The 22,484-nt window shown below is 46.5% G+C and overlaps 2 protein-coding genes across 6 annotated transcripts in view; one reads left to right on the top strand and one right to left on the bottom strand.

Moving 5' to 3' along the window:
- Window positions 1-22,484, bottom strand: part of LOC106629551 (T-cell activation Rho GTPase-activating protein-like) — a 35,013-nt gene that overhangs the window by 11,398 nt on the left and 1,131 nt on the right. The window contains exon 2 of one of the 2 annotated variants that reach the window (XM_074537672.1): window positions 22,112-22,265. In XM_074537672.1, coding sequence (XP_074393773.1) covers window positions 22,112-22,125 — 14 coding nt within the window. In that variant the 5' untranslated portion in view covers window positions 22,126-22,265. Of the gene's footprint in view, window positions 1-22,111; window positions 22,378-22,484 lie in introns of those variants that run through there. The other variant, XM_026795392.2, reaches the window with a different exon arrangement.
- TAGAP (T cell activation RhoGTPase activating protein) overlaps window positions 2,463-22,484 on the top strand; it is a 46,109-nt gene continuing 26,087 nt past the window's right edge. For 2 of the 4 annotated variants that reach the window (XM_074537670.1, XM_074537671.1), the window contains exons 1-2: window positions 2,463-2,598; window positions 10,250-10,338. Coding sequence is in view for 2 of the 4 variants with exons in the window: in XM_014269326.3 (XP_014124801.3) it covers window positions 2,858-2,908; window positions 10,250-10,338 (140 nt within the window). In the remaining 2 variants the exon portion in view is untranslated. Of the gene's footprint in view, window positions 2,599-2,704; window positions 2,909-10,249; window positions 10,339-22,484 lie in introns of those variants that run through there. The other 2 variants (XM_014269326.3, XM_005490248.3) reach the window with 2 other exon arrangements.

The following is a 22,484-nucleotide window of genomic DNA, read 5'->3' as shown; positions in this document are numbered from 1 at the left end:
TTCCTGTGTCGTGGGATTGCAGCAGGCGGCCATGGATACCACAATGGCGCACCCTTGGCAATACACATCTCCCAAGGCTCCCTGTTTGCCTTCCATGATTCACCAGCTCCAGAGCCAAAGAGTGATCAGGAAGACTCACAAGGTTTTCTTTAAACCTACTTCTGTCCCCCTGTCCTGCTCAGGAGGGAAAATGAGAAAGCATCTGGGTGGGCATCTGGCAGCCAGCAAAGGTTAACCCAGCACACTCAAACTCACCGGCTGGTACATATGCTCATGTACCTGAACGTACATATGTTCTCCTCTGAGCTGATTCCCTTAGGAACAGCAGGCAGAGAAGACTGACTCAGCTTCAGGTGGTGCAAATAAATGTGGAAGAAATTTCAGGTTGGAGAATTTACATAAATTCTTTGAACTAATTATTATTGTTATTATTGCTATTGTTCATTATAATAAAACCAACAACAATATTGCTGCTGTGTTGCATAAAGCTTCCAGGAGGGAGAGAAAACCGTGTTGAGTGAATGCCAGTGAAATGCCGTCCCAGTCCCAAGGAAAGCCCGGGAGCTGGCACAGGTCCTGCGCTGTTCAGGTGGTCGGAGCGGGGCTGCTGGGGACACCTGAGGGGAGCTGTCAGCACAAGCGATAGCAGCAGAGCCTGGCTCTCAGCACATACAAGACGTGGCAGATGGAGTGCAAAAGCAAACGGGCTGGCGAGCAGCAGGGCCTTTGGTAATGAAGCTCACAGGAGCTCGCAGACTCCGCTCTGATTTTACTGGGCTGCGTTCCAGAGTGCGTCTTCACCTTTTTTTTTTTTTTTTCCTTAAGTATCCCCAAATGAAAACCTGCTAAGCTCTTGGATAAGTGTCTCTTTAACTTCTTGGTCTCTTTTGAATTTCAAATAGCAGTTTTTTATTATCTTAATTGGTGAGTGCCTGCTTTAATTAGGCATCCCAGTTAATCTTAGTCTGTTTAAACATATGAGGCTTTGTGCAGATCAAAACGGTTTCTTTTTTTAGCATAAGTATCAAAAGAAATATGAATTGTAAGAAATAAGATGACCATGTTTGCATTTCTGATTTCTCTCACTGTAGTCTTCAGATGTCACCTTTAAATTAGCCAGTATTTTACATGCTAAAGGTCCTGCCCAAGATGTTGTGTGAGCTTAGAAAAATTTTCTTCCCTTTGCAGCAATAGAGAAAACATTTCTGACCTAAACAGCAAAGCAATGGTCTTTCTCACTTCTCTGGAGGTCTCTTATTGTCCAATTTGAGCTAATGGAAAATAATAAACACATTTGTAAATGCAGAAATCAATCACTGCTGATCATGCTGTCCAGGAACATATTGCAACTTCCTGAAAATCTGGCCTGCATTCATGTCCTGGAGGGCTTAACTGAGTCTTCACAATAGTTGTAGTGATGATGCCAAATCTCATGTAACTTCCCTGTTGATTTTTTGCAGGCTGCCATAGGATGTCACGGAGCGGACCCAGCAGCTTGAAACGAAGTTTTGTTAATATTTGGTACAAGTGATGTTCTCGGTAAAAAAACTGAAAAAATACAAGAGGAAAAAACCCAAACAAGAAGCCCTCCAGAAGTCCCTGAATCACACAGAGCCAGGAAAGGGAGGAAAATGCTGGCAGAACTAGGTGGCTGATTGGCAGCAGCTGGCTGTACACAAGCAGAGGCAGAGCTGCTGTCATTCGAAACAACTTAATGCAGGGATCTGTATCTACCTGTCCTTTCAAGGGGTCTGAGTGGATTTGAAAGGTGCTGTATTTTGCTGTTTTGTTTGTTTGTTTGTTTGTTTGTTTTTTTCCTAAGGAGTGCCTTGTGAGCAGTCAGGGATGTGATAATTCATCCCTCCCCCTCCTCAAGGACAAACTGGACCCCTTATTAACCAGCCCAGATTTGACAGGACATTTATCCTACTCATGGGAAAGAGCAGTTCCTATGCTTTTTTTTCCTTGTGAAAATACCATAATCCAGACTGCAAGAGCAAGTGTCCCATCTGGAGAAAATTCATCATTACTTGAAACAAATCTTGCAAATTTAGCTGCCAAGCAGCACAACTCAGTGAGAACAGGTCACTTGTAAAATATGATGGTTAAGTACAGGCAAATCTGTAGAAGAAATAATCCACTTTGAAGTGACAAAGCTTCCCAGCACTTGGGTCACTTAGATTTCAATAAGGATATGGAGAACATTGGGTAGTAGAAAGCCAGTCTCAGTTTCTTAAGAGCTTTGTGCCATTCTTACCAGAATTAAAAAGCTGATTCCCCAAACCTGTGCCCAGGACAATGAGAATATCTTAAGACTAAAGTGGACACTTGTACGGATGATGAGAGCATTACAGTGTTCACATCCAAGCCAGTGGTGACACAGACCTCTATCCCTTATCCACTTGGTTCCATCCCTCATTCCTTCACTCCTGACGGACGCAAATTTCATCTGCAAGTTGCCCAGCCCTGGTGCTCGCTATGTCTGACACCCTGCGGTGTTACATTCATACCTGCCACGCTGCCTCAGGAATAGTCCAGGCAGGGAGGGCTTGGCTGTGAAGGGCTGGCTGTGAAAAACCCGCGAAGGGTTTTCTCTTTGTAAGTCACTTTTCACTTCATTTCTCCCCTCGCCTATTGATTTTTGCCTCCCCTTATCCTGCAAGCGCTGCCCGCGGACCCCCGGGGTTTGCTGCGGGCGGCGGCGGCTCCTCCCTCGGCGGGGAGGGCCGGGGGCGGCCGGCGCGGGGTCTCCGCTCACTCGCAGCGGCTCCGCGCCCGAGGCGGACCCGGACCCGGACCGGGAGCCGGAGCCGGACCGGGCCGCGGAGCGGGCGCTGCTCCGGCGCCTCCCGGGGCGATGCTGGGGCCGCGGGCAGGCGGCGGCAGCGGGGACCCCGCGCCCGAGGCGGTGAGTGCGGGGCGGGCAGGGCCGGGGCAGCCGCGCTCCTTGCCGGGTGTGAGAGGGGATGCGGCTGCTGCTGCCGCGGGTGACTTGGGCATAGACACAGCTCAGGGTCTGCCGGGGTCTGAGCCTGGTCCCGTATCTGGTGACAAGCAAACCCCAGGATTGGAGATGCGCTCGCAGGGCACGGGGCCGGTGCCGGACTGCTGGGCTCAGAGGGGTTCGTGGTCCCTGCCCCGCAGCGCAGAGCTCTCCTCATCCCGAGAAAGGGGTCACGGGAGCCGGGTGGAGGCAGGGTCAAATGAGCAGAGGACAGGTCGACTTGCAGTTCCTCCCTTCTTGCCAGAAATGGGATTTAAAGAGAGTGCTTGACGATGTCACTGCACTGTCAAACTGCTTTGGCACCGTGTTAGGGCAGCAGAGTCTTGAAGAACGGAACAAACAAAACAAACATTTACTCAGCCACGAGTAAATGGACGTTGGTTAAAATAAAGCTGGTGGGTTTCTTGGCTATATCCATTTTTAAGATGTTTTTTACTGTTTTTGTTGTTCTGGAGAGGTTTAACATCGTTGTAAGAAACGTTTCCCTTTAGACCATGCTGTGAACGCTGTCCCATAGCACCTGGTAGTGCGTGCGAGCCCAGGACCGAAGCCTGGTCCCCGGGGGGGTCTCAGCTGCAGCGAACGCTGCCGTCAGCAGGGAGAGAAGCCCCGGCCACCGGCCCATCGATTGCGGGGCCAGAGGGGAGCGTTACATCATTTAGTCTGACCTCAGACAGGAGCGAGGTGCTGGCTGGAAAACAAAAAGAATATTGCTGAGGACTGAATCTCTGCATTGAATAGTGACATTTCTTCATGACATTGTCAGCTCTGACATATAGACTTTTCTGCAAAAAATGAGGGGCTCTCTGCAGGGTTTCCTTACACAGAGATGTGTGGATCTTAAGTGGTATCTTTAGTGCTTCCAAATATAAAAGTTTGTCATTTTACATGACAGCTGATCTGGTTTTCCATTGTTCCTCCTGCTCTTCAGAATGAGGGCCGCTAGCAGAAATGGGCTTTTTATACAATAAGAAAGAGTTTACATTAAAAAACTAAACCAAAACAAAAATGAGTTGAGGAAAAAAGAGAAACAAGTAATAGTTACATTTTCTTCAAAGTTGTTTGTAGGAATATTGTAAAAAAAAGAAAGTTTCAGATATGTGTATTTTCCTCTCTCTTCTTCCCATTTCTTTCTTTTTAACCACTCTTTATTTTTCTGTTTCTGGTGAGAAAGTAGACAAGAAATAAAAAGAAAAGAGTAGGTGATTGTTTAGCAGAGAATGTTGGGATGCTGGTGGCGCCAAGATCAATTTTTACTTAGCTTTATTGAAAAGTAATCTTTCAATATACATTGAAAAATATTGCTATTTTTATAGACATAACACAGTCCCAGTTGAAAAGTAATCTTTCAATATACATTGAAAAATATTGCTATTTTTATAGACATAACACAGTCCCAGTAATTGGACCCATAGCATGGACACAGATCCATTTTGCTGCACTTTGACACTTCACTTTGAGTTTTGCGCATCTATTTTGCTTAAGGCTGATGCTATTTCAAAATAACCCTGGCCTCTGGAAATGGAATAAGACAGTACCAAAAAAGGCTCTTCACCTTACCTCCCACTTTTGTGGATATTAACAACATCCACAAATCCCTTGCAATGGCACAGGAATGGAACATCACAAGGAGGGCCAGGCTGTGCTGGGACCTGATCCCAAGGGGTAAGGAGGGTGACCTGCTTCCCCAGCCCTGTGCATCCATCAGCCCGGTGCACCATCTGCCACAGACCTGTGGGTCCTCCTGGGAGCCTGAGAAATGTGTATGTGCTGCCGATAGCCACGGATTGCATGGTGCGCCAGGAAAAGGGACGGCGGGGTTTGTGGCTAATGAGGGCCAGTGCAAAGCTGCTTCCCGCAGTAATTTATTACCTTGGAAGGCAGGGGTGTGATGCCAGACAAATAACTGGCCCCGTGGGAGGTCAGGACACCAGGAAGGCAGGATCAGGAGGATGGGAAGATGAGGGGGAGGAACAAGGTCCCAGACCACAGCCGCTGTCTCCAGCAGCAGTGCCGAGCAGAACTTGTGGGGGGAATTTGTCACAGCTGGGTCTTGGAGAGCCTTCAGCAAGGCCCCTGTGGAGACTCTAAATCACACTGATTGCACAGTCAATAAAGGAAATCTCATCAGTCCCCATAACCAGGCTGTCAGCTTTTAAACCTATTTCGACAAAAATCTGTTTATTGCTGTGTTGTTAGAAGCCCAGAGTAACTGTGCTGATTTGAGTGATGATAGTGGCACAAAGTAGCTTTGGAAAAGAGTTTTACTGTGGACCAGATAAAGGCAAATTCCAGTCTGGTTTATTCTGTGTAAGCCTGGACCCACACCTAGGGATGGTTAGTTTAAATTGGGTGCTGCTGCTTATTTCAGAGGGACCACTCTGCCCACACTGATACAGCAAAGACCAGAAATCCTCCTATTGCATGTATTTATAAGTTCCTTCCCAGGCAGCTTGACTGAGCCAAACAAATTCCTAAGGGAATATCCATGGGGCAGCTCTCATGGGTACTGCTGGGGGCAGTGAGGCAGCAGAGCACCCAACAGATCCTGGCGGGGTACAGAGGTGCCCTGGTCCATGAAGGACAGAGGAGCCAGACAATGCCACCCATCTGTGTGCCACTAGGAAATACTCACAGAGGGCTGCTCATCTGAAATGTCAGCTAGTGGGACTGGCTGCAGAAATGGCCAGTGCATGCACCACTCGGGTTTGTCTGCATTAATGGATTAAGAAGCACTTGAGAGTGCTGCCTGGCACTGCAGCAGAATTATCTAAAATCTGTATAAGTTATAATATCACACATAAACTGTTAAAGCCAGCCCTGAACCCTCTTTGGCCCATGACAAATAGCACTGCCATGCTCAACCTCTTCAAGGCAGCAGCATCCAGGGATGTTGCCAGTGGGAGCAGAGCCCTGCCTCAAGATGAGCAGCACTGGCTCACACAAGCATATCCTGAGCCATGAAACCAGGAGCATCTGCAGGTGGTTTGGCAGTGCAGCAAAACCAATGCCTTGAAGAGTGTTTGGATGGCCTCCTCACACCTCTTGTCACCTCCTTGCTAGTGACCTCAGATGAGAGACAAAATTGGGAAAAGGTCAAGGAAAAAAGTCATTTAAACTACTCATTGCCCTCAGGAGCCCCTTTTCCTCCTCTTTTTGGCAGCCTCATCTGCTGAGGTGGTCACAACTGCCCCTGTCCCAGCCTCCTCTGCATGTGCCTGTATATGACATGACTGGGGAGAGTCCCTGGGAATTTCATTGTGTTCCCTGGGAAAACTTGGTTGAGGAAAGGCAGGTTTACCTGCCACCACACCTCCTGGAAATCCTCCAGGCTGTTCTCTCTTCTTCTGCTTTTGGTATTTTGTGGGCTTTGAAGTGATCACTTCAAGTGAACTGATGTTCACATTCAGTCTTCCTGCCATTGATGAATTCTTTCAGGAGAAGAAGGGCACGATTTTCACAAAGACTCTCACCTATTGTGGTAGAAGAGGGTAAAGAGCCTTTTTGTTTTTCCTTAAAGACTGTAAAAGTATGTTAGTAGATGTGAGGGCATTTCTAAAAGTCATGAAGAAACAGAAGTCCAAGGTTTTAGAAATGGCATTGGTTTTCAGCTAGTGCTGGCTGTTACTTGCTGAAGAAGCTGGCCACCCAAAAATCTCTTCAGATGACATGTATACACACTTTGAAAGGCTTTCTGAATGAGTGAAGACAAGCAATGCATTTGTGCCTATAAACCAGCAGGATATGGTTAGCTCATCTGAAGAAGGATGACTGAACTCTGATTTTCAGAGTTTTTGGTGGAGTGCTTTGAGATAATAAAAGAGATTTGATTTCTGTGTCAGTTGCAAAAAGGATATAATTTGGTGCAAGGGTTGTTGAGCACCCTCAGTAATCTATATCCCACCACAATGTGCAGAGCACTGGGATACTTTTCAGACTTTCCCTGCTGTTTTTCTGGTTATGGTCAAGTCTTCAGGCAGATCTCCTTGTGGGTGCCTGGCGTGAAGCCTTTGCCTGGGGTGAAGCCCTTGCATGGTGGATGTAGGTGATTTCCTGGAGCAAATGGCTCCCAGTGAGTGCTCCTGAAGTTCTGCCATTTGCAGATGACATCCTTGCATTATTTACTGTGTGTCTCAGAATGAGAACAGGTCACAGGCAGGAGTAAGAAGGGCTGGAGCTAAACTTGTGGCAGAAACTGTGATATCCTCCGTTAAGCAAAAGAAGATTTCTGTTAAGTGGAGGAAACCCCCTGAAGAGAGAAAGTATGATGTAATTGATAGTGAATACTGACATACTGTGTTCAAATTCTCCCAGGTCTTGGAACACAGGGCAAAGTTATTTTGTCCTCTCTGCACCTGCTGCAGTGTTAAGTAAAAATCACATGTAGTTTTTTTCCACCAAAGTAGCAGCAACACTGGGGAATAAAGTTGTTCTTCATGACATGACATTACCTTGTTCAATAAATCAAATAATAAGTCTCTTGTATTTGGAATGAGAAGAGGAACATCAGATCCAGTATTTTCACTTATGTCAAAGTGTGCATGTGTATACATTCATCACTTGAAATACACAGCTTATATAATCTTGTCTATATGCATTTGGTAGATGAAATTGTAGTAACTCTAGAATAGAGTTAACATAAGATCAGCAGTAACAGAAATAATTTGCTTTACACTGATCTGGGGAGAGGAACAAAACAATTTTTCCCCACAGTGCAGAGCTCTTTCCTTGCTGTCCTGTGACACATCAATCCAGGCACGCTGAGCATCCTGCTGCCACCAGCTGTAACCCCCATGCCCACTCTGGGTGGGTGCCAGCAGGGTTGCATTTCCCTGAGCATTCCCTGTCTGCTCTGCACAGACAGTACCTTTTGGCTGGTCCTAGGTGGGCTCAGAAAAGGGTCTTGGCCAACCTCTCAGATGTTGCACCAGATTAAGAAACTGGTGTCTGCCCTCCCAAGGGCATTTTGTTTGGGAATCTGCACTGAGCAGTCCTTGTGGATTTAAAAGGAGGCAGGATGACAGACAGCATTGATGGTGTTTTAAGCTGATGTGGTCAGAGCTCAGGATACAAGGGAATAAACTGAGGAGAAAATGGGCCTCTGCCTGAGTCAGGATTCATCCTCACTTCCCCTGGAGGGTGCAGTTATTTCCATTGCTTTATCACTAGGCTGGTGTTTTATCCTGATACTGCAAAATCAATGATGAATAGACCATGCCTTTCATGTATATGGTATTTCAACTGGAGCTAGAGAACTTCCCCAGCCAGAGTCCCAGTGGGCTCAAACATGAAGACAACACGCTACAACAACTTAGGATGATCTTAGAAGGATAACCTTTCTCCAAAACACATTTAATTCCATGAGCTCAGCAGTGACTGCTGTGAGAGCAACATAGGCTTTGTCATGTACTGACCTTTTGTCGAGCAGCACCTGCAGAAGAACTTCTGGTAATAATGAGTCAATACCTAGAAAAGACTTGATGCTCTGATAACATATGTAATTAGTAACTTCAAAGCTCATTTCTTTGACTTCAGATTGCATATATTTAGGTATTTGTCAAAGGTAGGCACCAACAAGGGTCATGATAGTACAGGCATGGGAACAAGCACTGCCTTCAGAAACCAGCTCCCTTGCAGGCATGAAGCAGTGTCACCTACTCCTGTCACACAAGGTCCCACATACATACATTGGGATAAATATACCGGTGTCAAACTGGTATAAACCAGGAGTAAATACACAAATCTCTCCTGTCTTTCACTGTTGCCTGGAGGAAGTTCTAGTATCCCAGTGCAGTGCTGCTGCAGCTTCATGGCCATGCATGCCGGCACTTTTCCCTGCAGCCAGAGCAAGGTGACTTCTGCTGCTGCTTTACTTTTTTCTGCTAATAATAACGGGGAACATCACCCATCTCCTCTGGGAAACTGCATTTCCTTGGCTTACATGGGCCATGGCACCATGGGATGGCCTCAGCTGGGCTCCCTGTCACCCTTCTCAGGGTCTCAGACACCTTCAGGGAGTACATGATGCCTCCAGCTCTGCTCCATGTGGTGCAGGGCCCTGCCCTTTGTGCTGGCCTGGTTTGCACTGACTTGGTGAGATCGTGGTAGAGGAGATCTGCAGACACCCCCAGCAGGGCTTGTTTGCCATTTGTGTACTGCATGGGATGGTATGCTGCTAACATACTTTCAGGAGTAAAAATTGAGAGTTAGAGGTTAAAGCTGATTAAATTCTCATGAAATTGGAACAAAGTTCAATAAAAAGCAGATGGTGTTTTTAATCATTCCTTTTCCACGCAGTTAATAAGGCCAAATGTTCAGAAAGTTCTCTGTAAATATATCACCCTTCTTTCCAAGTATCTCAAAAAAATTCTGTAACTACAACTTTAATAAGACAGGCATCCTCCCAAAAGGGCAGTAACCTGCCCTTTATTGGCCTCATGTCAACACTTGGCAGCAAGGAGCCATTTCTTGCCTCTGATGTTCCTCTGTTGTGTCACTTGTTCCTAAAATAGCCTCTTCCCTTAGCACTCATACTTGTGTTCAGATGGCAGGCAGCCACACAGAACCTGCTGTCCCAAAGCACAGATTGCAGGGATTTTAGATTTTCAAGAGGCTGGGAGCTTCCCTGTGGATTTGGAGGAGGCAGCTTACCCACCTCTAATTGGAACCAGCTTGGTTGCCTCTGCATGCTGGGCTCACCAAGTGCAGCCTCCTCTCACCCAAGGGAGGTCTCTATCCCACCCTTTTGGTACAAGGGCCTTTTACAGTCAGGACAGAGAAGTGGGCACTTCTGGGAAAGGACATGGCTCCTGTTCTCCCAAGCTTGCTGCAGAAGTGGGGAGGGAAGAACAGAGCCCTGCAAGTGTCCACGTCTCCCCACTCCCTGTAAAAGGAGCTTGGGTTGAGCAGCCCCTGTGCAGACACGGGTGCTGAGGTTGCCCCAAGTGACACCTGCTGGGGTGCCTCAGCTGATGGCCCCAGGGCTTTGTCCCCAGTGCTGTGGCTGTGCAGCCCCCAAGCTGAGCTGGCCTGTGTGACAGCAGCTGTTGTGCCGACCACCGTGGGGTTTGGAGCCTTCACACTCGAGGGGAAATTTGGCACCATCCAGGAGTTAAGAGCACAAACACATATTCTCTTCCCATACACAATTTGTAGCAATGACTCCTATAAGTACTCAAACCCCTCACCTTTGTGGGAGCTTTGCTGTAGGATTGAAACGGATGACAAATTTATTCTTGTTTTCAGCCCCTCAAGCCTGTTCCTTCCCGCCGGTGTTCAGCGCCATCGCTCTTATTCAGCAAAGGTTTGAGCAAGCCATGGCTGCCTTCAGCCAGGTAGGTACATTGAGTGGCTGCACAGGGGGTTGATGCCCAGGAGCAAGGTGATGCACCCTGGCTTGCTCATGCTTGTGTCATGGGGCTCTGCTGTCAGTGTCCTGCACTGGAGGACCTGGGAGAGTTGCAGGTGTGGGAGGTTACCTGTGGTGCCTGGGGTGGCTGGGCTGGCAGAATTGTGGCTCCAGCAGTGGGGAATGCTGGTGCAGATGGGATGGATGGGAGAGGTGGTGGGAACTGCACTTCCTGGTATTGCATCCAGATGCTCTTCTCACCCTCCCACCAGGCCTGTGCAAGCCCAGCAGGAGATAAGCCTCTTCCTCCATCTCTCCCACCCCATGCCAAGGGCTACCAGTGCTGGCTCCTTGCTCATATTACTATCACTAGTTTCTGCTAGTGCTGTTGAGAAGGCCCCATTGGCAGTTTCTCATTGGTGCATTCTGATTCTTTGTTTTCCGCCTGTTTTTCTTTCTTTTGGATAGCAAAGCCTTCAAAACAGGCAGAAGAGTTGGTTGTGATAGCATTTATTGCCTCATTTCACTACAGGTCACAACTTACCTACACAAACCAATGGGAAATACCTGCTGATGTTAGTGGCAGTGCCTCCTTCCTTGATTAAATTATTTGAGCAGAACACTGTAATTTGAACTGCAGTTATTTCACCTCAATGCCCTGATTTCCCCTCGAATAAACCTAGTGCAGTTAGTCAAACAGCTCTGCTAACTGGGCATGGTGGTGTAGCAAGTGGGCTCATTATGTGTTACAAAAAAATCTTCCTGGAGAAAGGCAGAAAGAGAGCCAATATCTTGGGTTTTCATTTTTCAAAAATTCAAGGCCTTGAGCACTCTGTGCATGGGGAAGGGACAAGTTGTGCTGTGTGAGCTCTTATTAATTATTTGGCTGTTATGTCTCTGTTCAGAGAGAGCACTTTTTTTTTTGCATTCATTTCTTGACATGAACATCAGGAGCTGTCAGACTGTGAGAACGGCTGAGTTTAACACATTTTCCTTTTGCTGGAAACATTCCTGATTGAAGTCTGTGAAGTGGCTCTGTGTGACACCTCCTGGCTTCCCATATGGCTCCATCTCAGAGCCCAGAATCATCCTACAGCCCAGGAGGACAGGAGGAACTCAAATACTGAACGAGTGCCTAGGGCCCACTGCTCTGTTTTTTGTTGATGCCATAATTTGGTAGGTGTTACGAGTGAAAAATACTATCACACACCCCACCCTACCCTCCTCCCCACAATAGCTACAATCTCCAGACACCTGCAGGAAAAAGGGGCTGTTAGTGCCACTGTAGCAAGGAGACAGCAGCATCCCTGTGTTAGCTGGTGATAGGGGTGATCAGTTGAAGGAACAGTTGTGCCTCTTGTCCATCCCTGAGTTCCTCCATCCTCCAGCCTCTGGCTTTGGTTTTTGGACATCTGTCTATGAAAACAGAGTGTGCTGGGCAGGAAAGTTGTCCCAGTGCCTCATCCCCACTTCATGCTTAGCATGGGCCCTCCCTCTCATTTCTGCAGGAGGCAGCATTTACCAAGCGCTCCTGCAGAGCATTCTCAGTGCTCTAATCCACATTGCTGCTGGTGCCATCAGCTAATTTGCAGCTCATGCCAGCCCCTAATTTTGTTCCTCCAAGTGGTGGTTCAGCAGTAGCTGCCACCTCCCTCTGTCCTGAGCCTCCCCTCCACATTGTTCTCCAGACAGTGTGGGCAGGAGAGCTGTGATGCTTTTCACACTCTTTGCTCCTGTGGGTGGCTGCCTGCTCAGCCTATCCCTCGAGCTCTGCTAATCTCAGTATCCTGGACAGAGCCCCAGTTTATTCATCAGCATCTGCCTCACAGCACTTATGGCCATGAAGACCTTGAATCAGCTCATCTTACAAAATGAAGTATCATTTCTACTGAATGCATTGGAGTCAATGAATATACAAAACCTCTGAGGTGCAGAAGAAAGTTGTGAAAGTCAGGTCAGACCCAGCTTCCTTTGTGCTGCACACACAGTCCCTCCCTGAGACCTCACAGCCTCGTGACCAAGCCACTGGTGGCTTCACTGTGACGTGAAACAATGGAAAAGGCCCACAAAGCCCTGTGGAAAGTGATTTTTTGAGTGTCTGTGATCAGCACAATCTAATCAGCCTTGAAACAAAATTGTGATTGGTGTCTCAGAAAATGCTGCCATCTTGGGCAACACTCCAGACTTGCTGTCTGCAGACGTGGTCTAAAGCCCCTGCACCTAGAGAAGCATAAAAAGAAAAGCCTCTATTACACTTCACAGCAGGAAGGTGGAATTGTTACAAGCAACCCACCTTCATGAAGATGTCACCTTTCAGGACAGGCAGTCACAGATGAAATATTCCCTGATTTTTTTCTGTGCAGGCAGTGAGCTATGCATATGCCATGGAGCACTTACTGGAACACTGTCCTGCATAGCCACTATAGAGTGAGGATGAATTTCACATGGCAGCAATAGCTTTTGTAAGCTGGTTGCCAAACTGTGAACCATCCAGTCCTGACTGTTCTCAGTCTAAATGTGATTTTTTTCTTTCCCTTTCAGAATTTCACAACTAGATTGGGCTAATGCAGGTGATTGTTGGACTGAACCATGAGTAATTTCCAGAAAATTGATAAATTTATTATTCCTGCAGGTTCAATGGTTTAGAAACTGGTATCATCCAGCTGTCAAACCAATTCCTTACTGCAACAGCATGCAGGCTGTGTTCTAATCAGCCAGTGCAGACCCAGATATTGCATGAAGATTTGGCTCATGAGATAAAAGTCTCTGAATTGTCTGGTTTCTGAACCCATTGAGAAATTATCAGTAGCATTAGGAACAGGTACACATAAGCATAATCCTGTTCTTACTTTCTGGTTATCAATCAACAGGCCAATCGGAAATCCTTTGGAATTATGTTGAAAAACTGCCAATGACTAACTTCAGACAGTATATAAGGCAAATCTTTTGCTTTAAAGGAAACAGCCTTCATAACAAACTGAGACCCTAAAGAAACTTATTCCTTGGCATGTCTAGAGGATATTTTCTGAGAATGGATGTTTAATTTGTACCAGACATCTTGTGTACCTCTGAGGCTGAGTTTGCATATTGCTCATTTGGTGCTAACTTCATTGCCCTCTCCTGACAGGGAAGGCATTAATTAACATGCATCCTCTTCAAATATTCATGGGGGCAGGATTCCTACTCCACAGGGTTTTCACTGAGATTTCCATTGATGTCATGTTAGAGATATCAGTGGACACAGACTAACCCTTGCCATGACTGCAGAGGCAGTTGCAGGAGCTGAGAGGAGCAGTGTACTGAAGTCAACACTTCACTGTCTTTCAGGAAAGTGAAGCAAGTCTTATCTGCAGCCCTTAGTGTGACATTTGGGAAAGTCATTTAACAAATGACTCTCTTGATTTCCCACCTGATAATGAAGGTGGCACTGCATTTCCTTGTGGAGGAAAACATCATTTTGGGGGGTTCTTCTCACTGAAAGAACAAGGAGTGGGAGAGCTTGGGCTCTGTGTGGTCTTTTCTGTGTTACCCATGTTGCTTTTCCTGCCTAGGCAGCCAGGTCTAAGCAGGGAGGCACAGCATGTGCTGAGCTCTCCTACAGAGATTCTGGATCCTGTCCCAAAACTGAAGATCTGACTCCTGTCATCATGCAACCCCATTTATTTGCCTTTTTATTCTTGCTATGAGAAGCTGAGAAAGCTCAGGCGAGTGTCTGCAGAGATGCAGAGGGGGTGAGTCATGCAGAGCCTGGGGGCTGACTTCAGGGACCCTGGTGTGGAAGGCTGTGGTTAAGGGAGGTAGGAAGGTTTCTGGCTGGCCACAGAACTGAAGTGGGCAGGTGTCAATGAAGGTTACTGCAAAACACAATCTCTGAAGGTGAATTCAGTGAGGTTGCTGGTAACACCACGGAGTTTTATGGGTCAGCTTGAAGCTTCAGTTTCCTTTCCATACCCTCCCACGACTCCTTGGCAGCTATACTGCTCCTGCCCTTCACTTTTTCTCTTCATTCACTTTTACTAACTTTATTTTTCACCCTTTGTGCACTTATAGCAGCTAAATGTTTTAGCTGCCTTGTGTAATCAGCTGATAATATACTGTGAATTTTCTTTCATAGACTGACCAATGGGAAATTAATGAATAAAAATGTAATACTATCACAGGACCAGCTGAATGGAAGCATAGCGGTCAGGGTGCTGCTTTTAGGAGAAGAGTGGGCATCCACCCCTGCTCTGGTTCAGACAACGTTCAGCATGACATTTCACCTCTGCACCACAAGTCCCCATCTGTAACACAGGGTTAATAATGCTGCCTTTCCTCATAAGGATAATGATATTTTGAGGAATGGGGAAGTTAAGAACTCAACAGAGGGATGGGGATGATTAATTTGGAGTTAGGCATAAGACAATCAGGGACTGCAGAGACCTGGAGCAAACTCAAAAGATGAGGTTTTTTCAGGGTAAGATTTGTCTTATTATTAACCCTTAGCATAGCAGGGCTCTGATCTACGCAAGATCCTTCTCTTTTTATAATACAAGTAATAAGTGAAAGTACTTCATATTTATTAAGAGCAATTTCCTTGAAAAAGAGTTTTGTGAAAACAGACCTATTTATAAACAGAATAATGTGTCTAGCTTCTCGTGTGGGTTGGTTCAAAACAATTAATAGAAATTGTACTGCTGAGAAACTCAGAGGCTGGCTGACATTATTATAGAACATGTCTGCTTTCTTTGGAAAAATTACATTTGTTAAAAAAAGTAACACTGAAAATATCACTCAAACTAAGAAGTTTCTCATGGGGAAATATATGTCCTTGTTGGTAGAGATCTTTAAATTTTTATTCTACCTATGACCTAACTTAAATTTGAGCTTCAGAAACTTGGCCTGTGATTCTTCATTGTGCTTTTGATAAATTACAATTTCATGAAAGCTGCAACCCAAATGCATTCAATAAACTCCAGAAACATGGGAAGTCAACATGTTTTGAAACAATATTGCCCTGACACTGGCTGATGTTGCCACAAACACATCTGTGACTCCAGGAGCAGTGCCACTGGGCTCTGACCAGAAGAGTTCAGTGGGGTGAATTGGGAATGTGTCCCACCAGGGATCAGCAGGATGGCCTGCAGAGCCCACACAGCCGCGTGACCAGAGGTGTCCCAGTGCAGTGGGCCATAACAGCATCCACGCAGCTTTAAAAAGACTGGGGGGTCTTCAGGTGTTACAGCCCTGTTCCCACTTAACACCATTCCCTGTCTGGGGGTTATAAACAGCAGCAAAGGCTGCTGGGTGCTCGGGTACCAGTTCTGCTATTTCTGTATTACAGTGCTGCACGATGGGGCTTGAAGTAAGCTGGAGACTTCCCACTGGAGATGAACTTGGGAGCACTCGCTGTTTCACCTGCAGACTGGTGGGAGCAGAGTGCTCATGAGCTGGCCAGTGACAAGCCACACCCAGGGCTGGCAGCAGCTGCTGCCCTCACAGATGCTGACCTGAACAGCTGCTCCATGCAGGGCAGAATCTGTACTTCCACCAACACACCTTGTTAAAAACAGTAAAACTTTTATTTTGTGTCCAAGCCTCAGTCATAACCAGCTTATCTCTAAACAGCTAATAATTTCAATTTACTTCTAAATGAAACTCTGAGGTTTTCATGACCTTTCTGCACTCACAGAGCTATTCCTATCTACATGCCACAAGGAACATGCAGCAACATGTGCAATGTTGCCTAGGACTTAGCTGCGTCCATCAGCACTGCAGCCCTCTGGACAAACTCCATAAATGGCCAGTGGTGCTCATGGCATGCTAGTAGAATACAGGCTTCTTCATTGCAATTAAAAAAAAATGCACCTAGAGAAGACCTCAGAGGGATGGGGGTTTTCAGTGCTGTGACCCTGTTAAAAATTGGGTCTGAGAGGGAGCCTCAAACCGAGAGACGCACTGATGGAAATTGGGAGCATCACGCTGCGGGCTAATGAACACCCATGACAGCTACATCCTGTGCGCTGCTGCAAAGGAAACATGCTGTGGGCGTCCCCAGGCTGACACTCACGCCTGCCATCTCCCCCTGCTGCTGCTGCAGGCTGGGCAGCACAGCCAGCAGTGTGCTGGACATGCAGACCATGGGCACCCCAGAGCCTCCATCCAGGACCCTCCCATCCTCTGCAGCATGAGGCAGCCCCAGAGGTCTCCAGAGCAGGGCACCTGCTCTGCTAGCAAACAAGTTGTTGTCAAGGACTTTCCCCATCACTCAAACAGGATTGTCCTTCTCAGAAATTGCTCAGGGGTTCCCAGCACAGCACAGCTTGGCCCAGGCCAGCCAGCCCTTGCCAGCAGCATCTTGACACCATCTGGAAACTGGCACAAGCTGGACAGCCCCAGCAGGCAGCTTGGATAAGGTCTCCTTTGCTTGGCAGGGTGATAGCCTTGGACAGCAAAAATGTGGACTGCCCCATGCCAGGTCACCACAGAACCAGGTTCATGCCAGTGTTGCCATGGTCAGTGTTTAGCATCTCCCCAGCACCAGGTGAGGACACTGTGAAGTGCCACCCTCTGCCCTGAGCCCAGGGTGTGGGCAGGGCCCAGCTGTGCCAGCAGTGCAGCCCTGGTCTCTTTAGCTCCCTTCTCTACTTCCAGCCATGAAAGGACATTGCTAATCTGCATAGACCCACTCCAGCGCCCCGAGGTCACCTAGGTGGGATTCCAGGCTAAAGCCAAAGCAAAGCCAGACTAAATGTTTCAGGCTTAGGAAAATTTGGAATTTTCCTTTTCCACATTACTTCCAGTCCCACATAATTTCATGCATGCCCAGAGACAATTCACTTTGTTGTTCTCCTCAGCATCCTCCCAGGGAGGAATACTGAAATTTATGGGTGAATGAAAAGCAGATGAGAGCTGCGTCCTGTTGTTACCCCAAAGCAAAGGCACTTGGCACGTCCTTGTGCAGCCCACTTATGACAGTGGCAATGGGCACCTTTGAGATCAGGAAAGACAATGGGCTGCAGGACCATCTCAGTGCTGCGAGAAGCCCCAGGGCTGAGTTGAGCCACGTGACACTCATCCTTCCCTTGCTCAGGTGTGCCTGAAGCAGTTCCCTGACAGGGAATCTTTGGTGTTTATTGAAGCTAGGAGAGCCAGGGTGAGGTGACTCCAAGTTTGTTTGGAGATCAACTTCGAATTGTACCATGATGTCACCAGAAGGAGTGGAACCAGAGGGTTTCCTCCCACTCTCTGCCTGTGGTCTCACATTTGGCAGGGTTTTTAAGTTCAATCACACAGTTATGCAATGCCTCTACTGCCAGGCAATCTCCTGCTAACCAGGCCCAGGAACACTTAGCTCCCAGGTTTAGCCAAGCATGGGTGCCTGTAGCCTCACATGGCTGTGAGGGACCCAGAAGGGCTCTGTCCTTAAGACAGCCAAGGTCAAAATGTGTAAACATGGTCAGACAGCTCTTACTGGATGACACTTGCTACTCCCACTCTTTCTCCTTTCTACATATCACCTCCTACAAACAGCACCTTTCCCTTCAGTCTCCACAAAATTGGTTAATAGTTAAATGTCAACCAAAGCAGCAAAACCTTTGCAGTTCTCGGCAGTCCTGAGCTCCCTGCCAGCACTCAGCTGGCACAGCAAGCAAGGGCAGGGGAGGAAGCAGTGTGTATGTGGGTGTGCTCTTGTTCCACGAGAGAAGGGATTAGTGGAGCATCATCTGTGATTTTCATTCCACACGTCACCATGTCACCTGCCCTGCAGAGGGAGAGGGAACTAGGCAAGCAACAGGCAGATGAAACTAGCTAGCTGCTGAAGGAGAACCTTCTTCTGCCTTGGAGGTGTGCCTCACATTGTCTCTCACTCTGATTCTGCTCTCTTTGAGGTCCCTGGAGGTGTGAGTGTTACCTGGTATAGGAACCAGGTGTCAATGAGATAGAAAATACATCTGTATTTCTTAACCCTGCATGAGAGAGGGCAGACTGGAAGGCACAAGATCCTCAGCTGGTCTCAGCCCAGTTCTCTTGAGGATTTGCAGCCATGGAGGGACCTGCAGCTTGCAGAGGTGAATGTTCTTTCTTCCACTCCTGCAAATGCAGGTGTCTGTAGGCCACCCAAGCCAATGGAGGGCCCTGATATACTGAAGACAGGACCAGGTGTTTGGGTTTTATGTGGCAACACAGATCTGTTAGAGTCTCAAACCCCATCCTCTTCTCCTCTCTCATCCCAGACAGCAGTCACTTCCTACTGTCCCCTACTGGAAAACTAAGTGGCAGGCCCCCAGCTTACAATCAGAAAAAACCCAGGCACTGAAGGAACCAGGGCTGAGGTGCAGTCACAAGAGTTCCACTGTTCCACATATATGGGTAGATTAATAAGAAGAGACACAGGCATGGAAATTAATTAATCCCATAAAGGTGTCGCCTGAGGAAATGCTGCTGGTTTTGACACATAAAAGAAATAGCAGTTGCTTAGATTTCAAGCATCCAGTGAAAAGCAAGGGACTTGAGAAGCACCCAGGGGAGGATAAAGTATGACTTGGTGCTTCCCATGCAACACTCATACATCAGTGGGTGAACAATTTAATTTTAAATCTGTCACAGCCATAAATGCAACATTCCATTTACTTTAATGGCAAAATGGAGTCTGAGTTGCCCACCTCTGGCTAGGAGGGGGGATTTTAGCCAAACTTGTGGCATCTATTTCCTAGCAAACAGTATAATTTCCTAGTAAACAGTATGAACAGAATATATATATAGTCAACTATGGTACTTCTAAGCCTCTTGTACTGTCTGATCCCACAGAACTCAGCCAGGAGGGTGCCTTAATCCTGTCCTCACTGTGCACCCACTGTGTGCAAACCCTTGAAAATGCTCTTGGTCAAAAGGACTCGTCTACTCTGTGAGTCAATCTCTACACTCTGTGTCTGTATAGAGGAGTTTTACCAACATTATTCTGCTAGGGTATGAATTTGGGTTTCCTTGAGACTGCTGGTGTAAACTTTCTGGGGGTCCTGGCATCCCCACCTCTCCTGCAGCCAAAGTCCCCAGCATTTCTGGACAGACCTGTCCACCAGTGTCGCCATGGCACCTGGCCTCAGCTTTCCTAAGGAACAGCAGAACTCTTTTATCCTCTGGGTGTCCGTGGTCCATATCATGCTTTAATTAAGGTGGATGATGAAAACTGGAACAGGTAACTTGTTTTAAAGCATCTTTCAGGTATTTATTACCCAGACAACCACTTGTAATGAAGCTTTTATTTACTCAAAGTTTGATGTGACCTTTGGGTATATACAAAGCAATTAGCAGAAGTAAGGGGATTAATTTTAAATTAGAAAAGTGTATTAAATAGTGGGACTGAAGGATGTCTGACACATTAGTATCTGAGTTTTTTAAAGGATTTGAAAAATTGATGAAACTGTAGAAGGATCTCTTAAAAACTGTGGAAAAGGTTGAGAAAGCGCTGCAGAATGAATCTGAAGAATATTAGCCTGGGTAACATAGTAAAAGGAAGATCAGAAGATGACTTGGGGTATGTGTGGGTGTGTTATTGTAGGGGAAACAACTGCAAGATGGGGCTCTTGGAAGTAGGTGAAATTGGTATTAGGAGAAGAGGTAGCTGTGCAAACTGGGAAAAATAAAATGTGAAAATAACCATGCTGCCAATAAGCCATCGTGAAAGATTGAATCACAGTAAATCACACATTGCTGGCTGGGTTCACTCCAAGACTAACCAGATGAAATTCCAGTGTGGATATACAGGCAGACTAGATGATTTAATGGACTATTTCTTGGCCTTGTGGATGAACCTATGTGTTCATGTTACCTGTTTTCCTAAGGAAAAAAGAAGAATGTGTTTCTTCTGATAGACATTTCCTCATCCTGCAGTCTCACCTAAGCATAATCTTCATCAACCCATTCAAAGTGTTGTTCACACAGTTCCGTAAGGCCCAGGCCAGATCTCACCCTTGGCCCTTCTTCCAGCTCAGAACATGACTCTGATGTGTCACTTCCAGAGCTTCATTACAAAAATCAAGGCCTGGTTGCAGGATGGCAAAAGAATTAGCATCTAATGGTACAAACCCATCCAATATGCATCTAGAGAGACAATTCCTCACTTTTTCAGGCAAACAGGAATATTTAACAACAGCCAGCCAGCCAGCCAGGGTTTCCACAGTTCTACGTTTTGACCCATGGCAACCTTGTATCACAGCTTCCCAGAAACCCGGCAACGAGAAACCATCTCCCCTTTGCTAATAGCAGTAACCCTACTGATGATGTCTCATAAATATAAAGTAAAACAGATTTTCTTACATCTTATATTTTCTTTTTTTCATATATCTAAAAATAATCCCTGAAACCCCCCATTTAAAGTGTTTCTTGGGAAATAACAAAAAACCCCAAGACACCTTGTAGTCAGTTATAAACAGACAATGGGAAAATCCTACACTTGACTAATTGTAGTACTGTGGCTAGGCTTTGTGTTTGGGGATTTCTCAAAGTTTAACTTCTGCACGAGTGAGCTCAAAGCCAAACTGAAAGTGAAAGTCAGTGTCTGCTTGGAGCCGTGCTGAGCCAACCACCGGTGAGCTGGGTGAATCTGCAACTCTGCTTCTGACCCACACCAAGACAATCAAACAAGTATTTTTGGAACTGGCTTGAAGAAGAAACTTGAAAGGAGCTTGATTTCTTAAGAACAGCTGCTCAAAATCTTATTTTTGGCAGGCTGCTGGGAACTTTGATCCTGAAATTGGAAGAAGTGTAAGAAGTTGTCTCACATTTTGAATAGCTGGCATTCGGCTGAAGAAATGCTATTTTTTTCAGTGAAAGAATTTTATGTTCAGTTAAACTTTTCATAATGCAGAAGCAATTTTTAAAACAGTTTCAATCTTCCCTTCATTTTGTGAAGAGACAAACCTCACCTATTTTTCCTCAGCAAATGAGCCACTTTGGCCCTGCTGGAGGCTCACATATGGATAGGTGGGGAGCAACACAGTCAAGCAGCTGCAGCTTTGTCCTCAGTACCTGGCTTATCAACCTGGACCTGCTAATGGGCATGTCACTGCCCCCAGGGGATCTGCCCACATCCTAACTTCAGAGAGCCTGCTTAGGACACAACTCTCCAGGCTGTTATGCTTAGGTTATAAAAACATTTCCCAGGAAACCAGTAACAGGTTCTTCATTTGAAAAGCTGGGAACCTTCTCCTTGCACACAGCTCAGGTACCTGTTGTTCCAGGCAGAAACCTGGTCCCTGTGTCACCTGGCGTGCTCTCATTTGGCTGAGCCCAGGCCCTGTGCTGTAATAAGCAAGGTCAATAATAACCATGCTGATGGTGAGATCAACAACAGCAGAGTCAATCAAGCATGCCCACCCTCGGACCATAAACTCAGCCTTTCTATATATACATAACATACTGACACAGAAACTCTTCCCTAACAAAGCAGTCAATTGACTCTTTGTAGAATCACAGAATCACTGAGGTTGGAAAATAGCTCCAAGATCATTGAGTCCAACCCTTGACCTGATACTGCCAAGCCCACGACAAAATCATGTCCCCAAGTGCCCCATCTACACATCTTTTCATTACCTCCAGGGATGGGGACTGCACCACCTCCCTGGGCAGCCTGTTCCAGTGCTTGACAACCTTTCAATGAATCTAGCACTTAAACATTCATCAATGAGTTTCAAATCAGCCATCTGATGTTTCTAGGTATACATGAAGGGCTCAAGCTTTCATTTCAGAAGAGCAATTTGCATTAAATCTGTGCTCACCTTGAGGAAATCATTGATATCCACTGCTCTTCCCCACTGGAGTTCAGCCATGGGCAGCTTTCTTCCTTCTCCAGCACTACTTTTCTGGTTCAATTTCTCCACTTAGACCCTGGTAATACAGTCTCTGGTTCAGATGCTATCTGATGAGCAGATCCTTTGAAACAAATGGAAATGAGAGAGACATAATCTCTCTAATTTGAAGAAACTTTGAAATATAATCATTCAGGAAGACACTAAAGGCAGAAAGGGAATTTCCCTGGACAGTCTTAGTGTGAGGGGGGCTGCTAGCATAACTCCAGGGAAGTCCACAGCACAAAAAAGATTAAGTTTAACATTTAAATGTATTTCATCTGCTTCACATATCATCAATGTT

The sequence above is a fragment of the Zonotrichia albicollis genome, chromosome 3, assembly GCF_047830755.1.
Source record: "Zonotrichia albicollis isolate bZonAlb1 chromosome 3, bZonAlb1.hap1, whole genome shotgun sequence".
Lineage (NCBI taxonomy): Eukaryota > Metazoa > Chordata > Aves > Passeriformes > Passerellidae > Zonotrichia > Zonotrichia albicollis.
The sequence above is the reverse complement of the archived record's forward strand: the minus strand, read 5'-3'. Positions and strand labels throughout refer to the sequence as shown.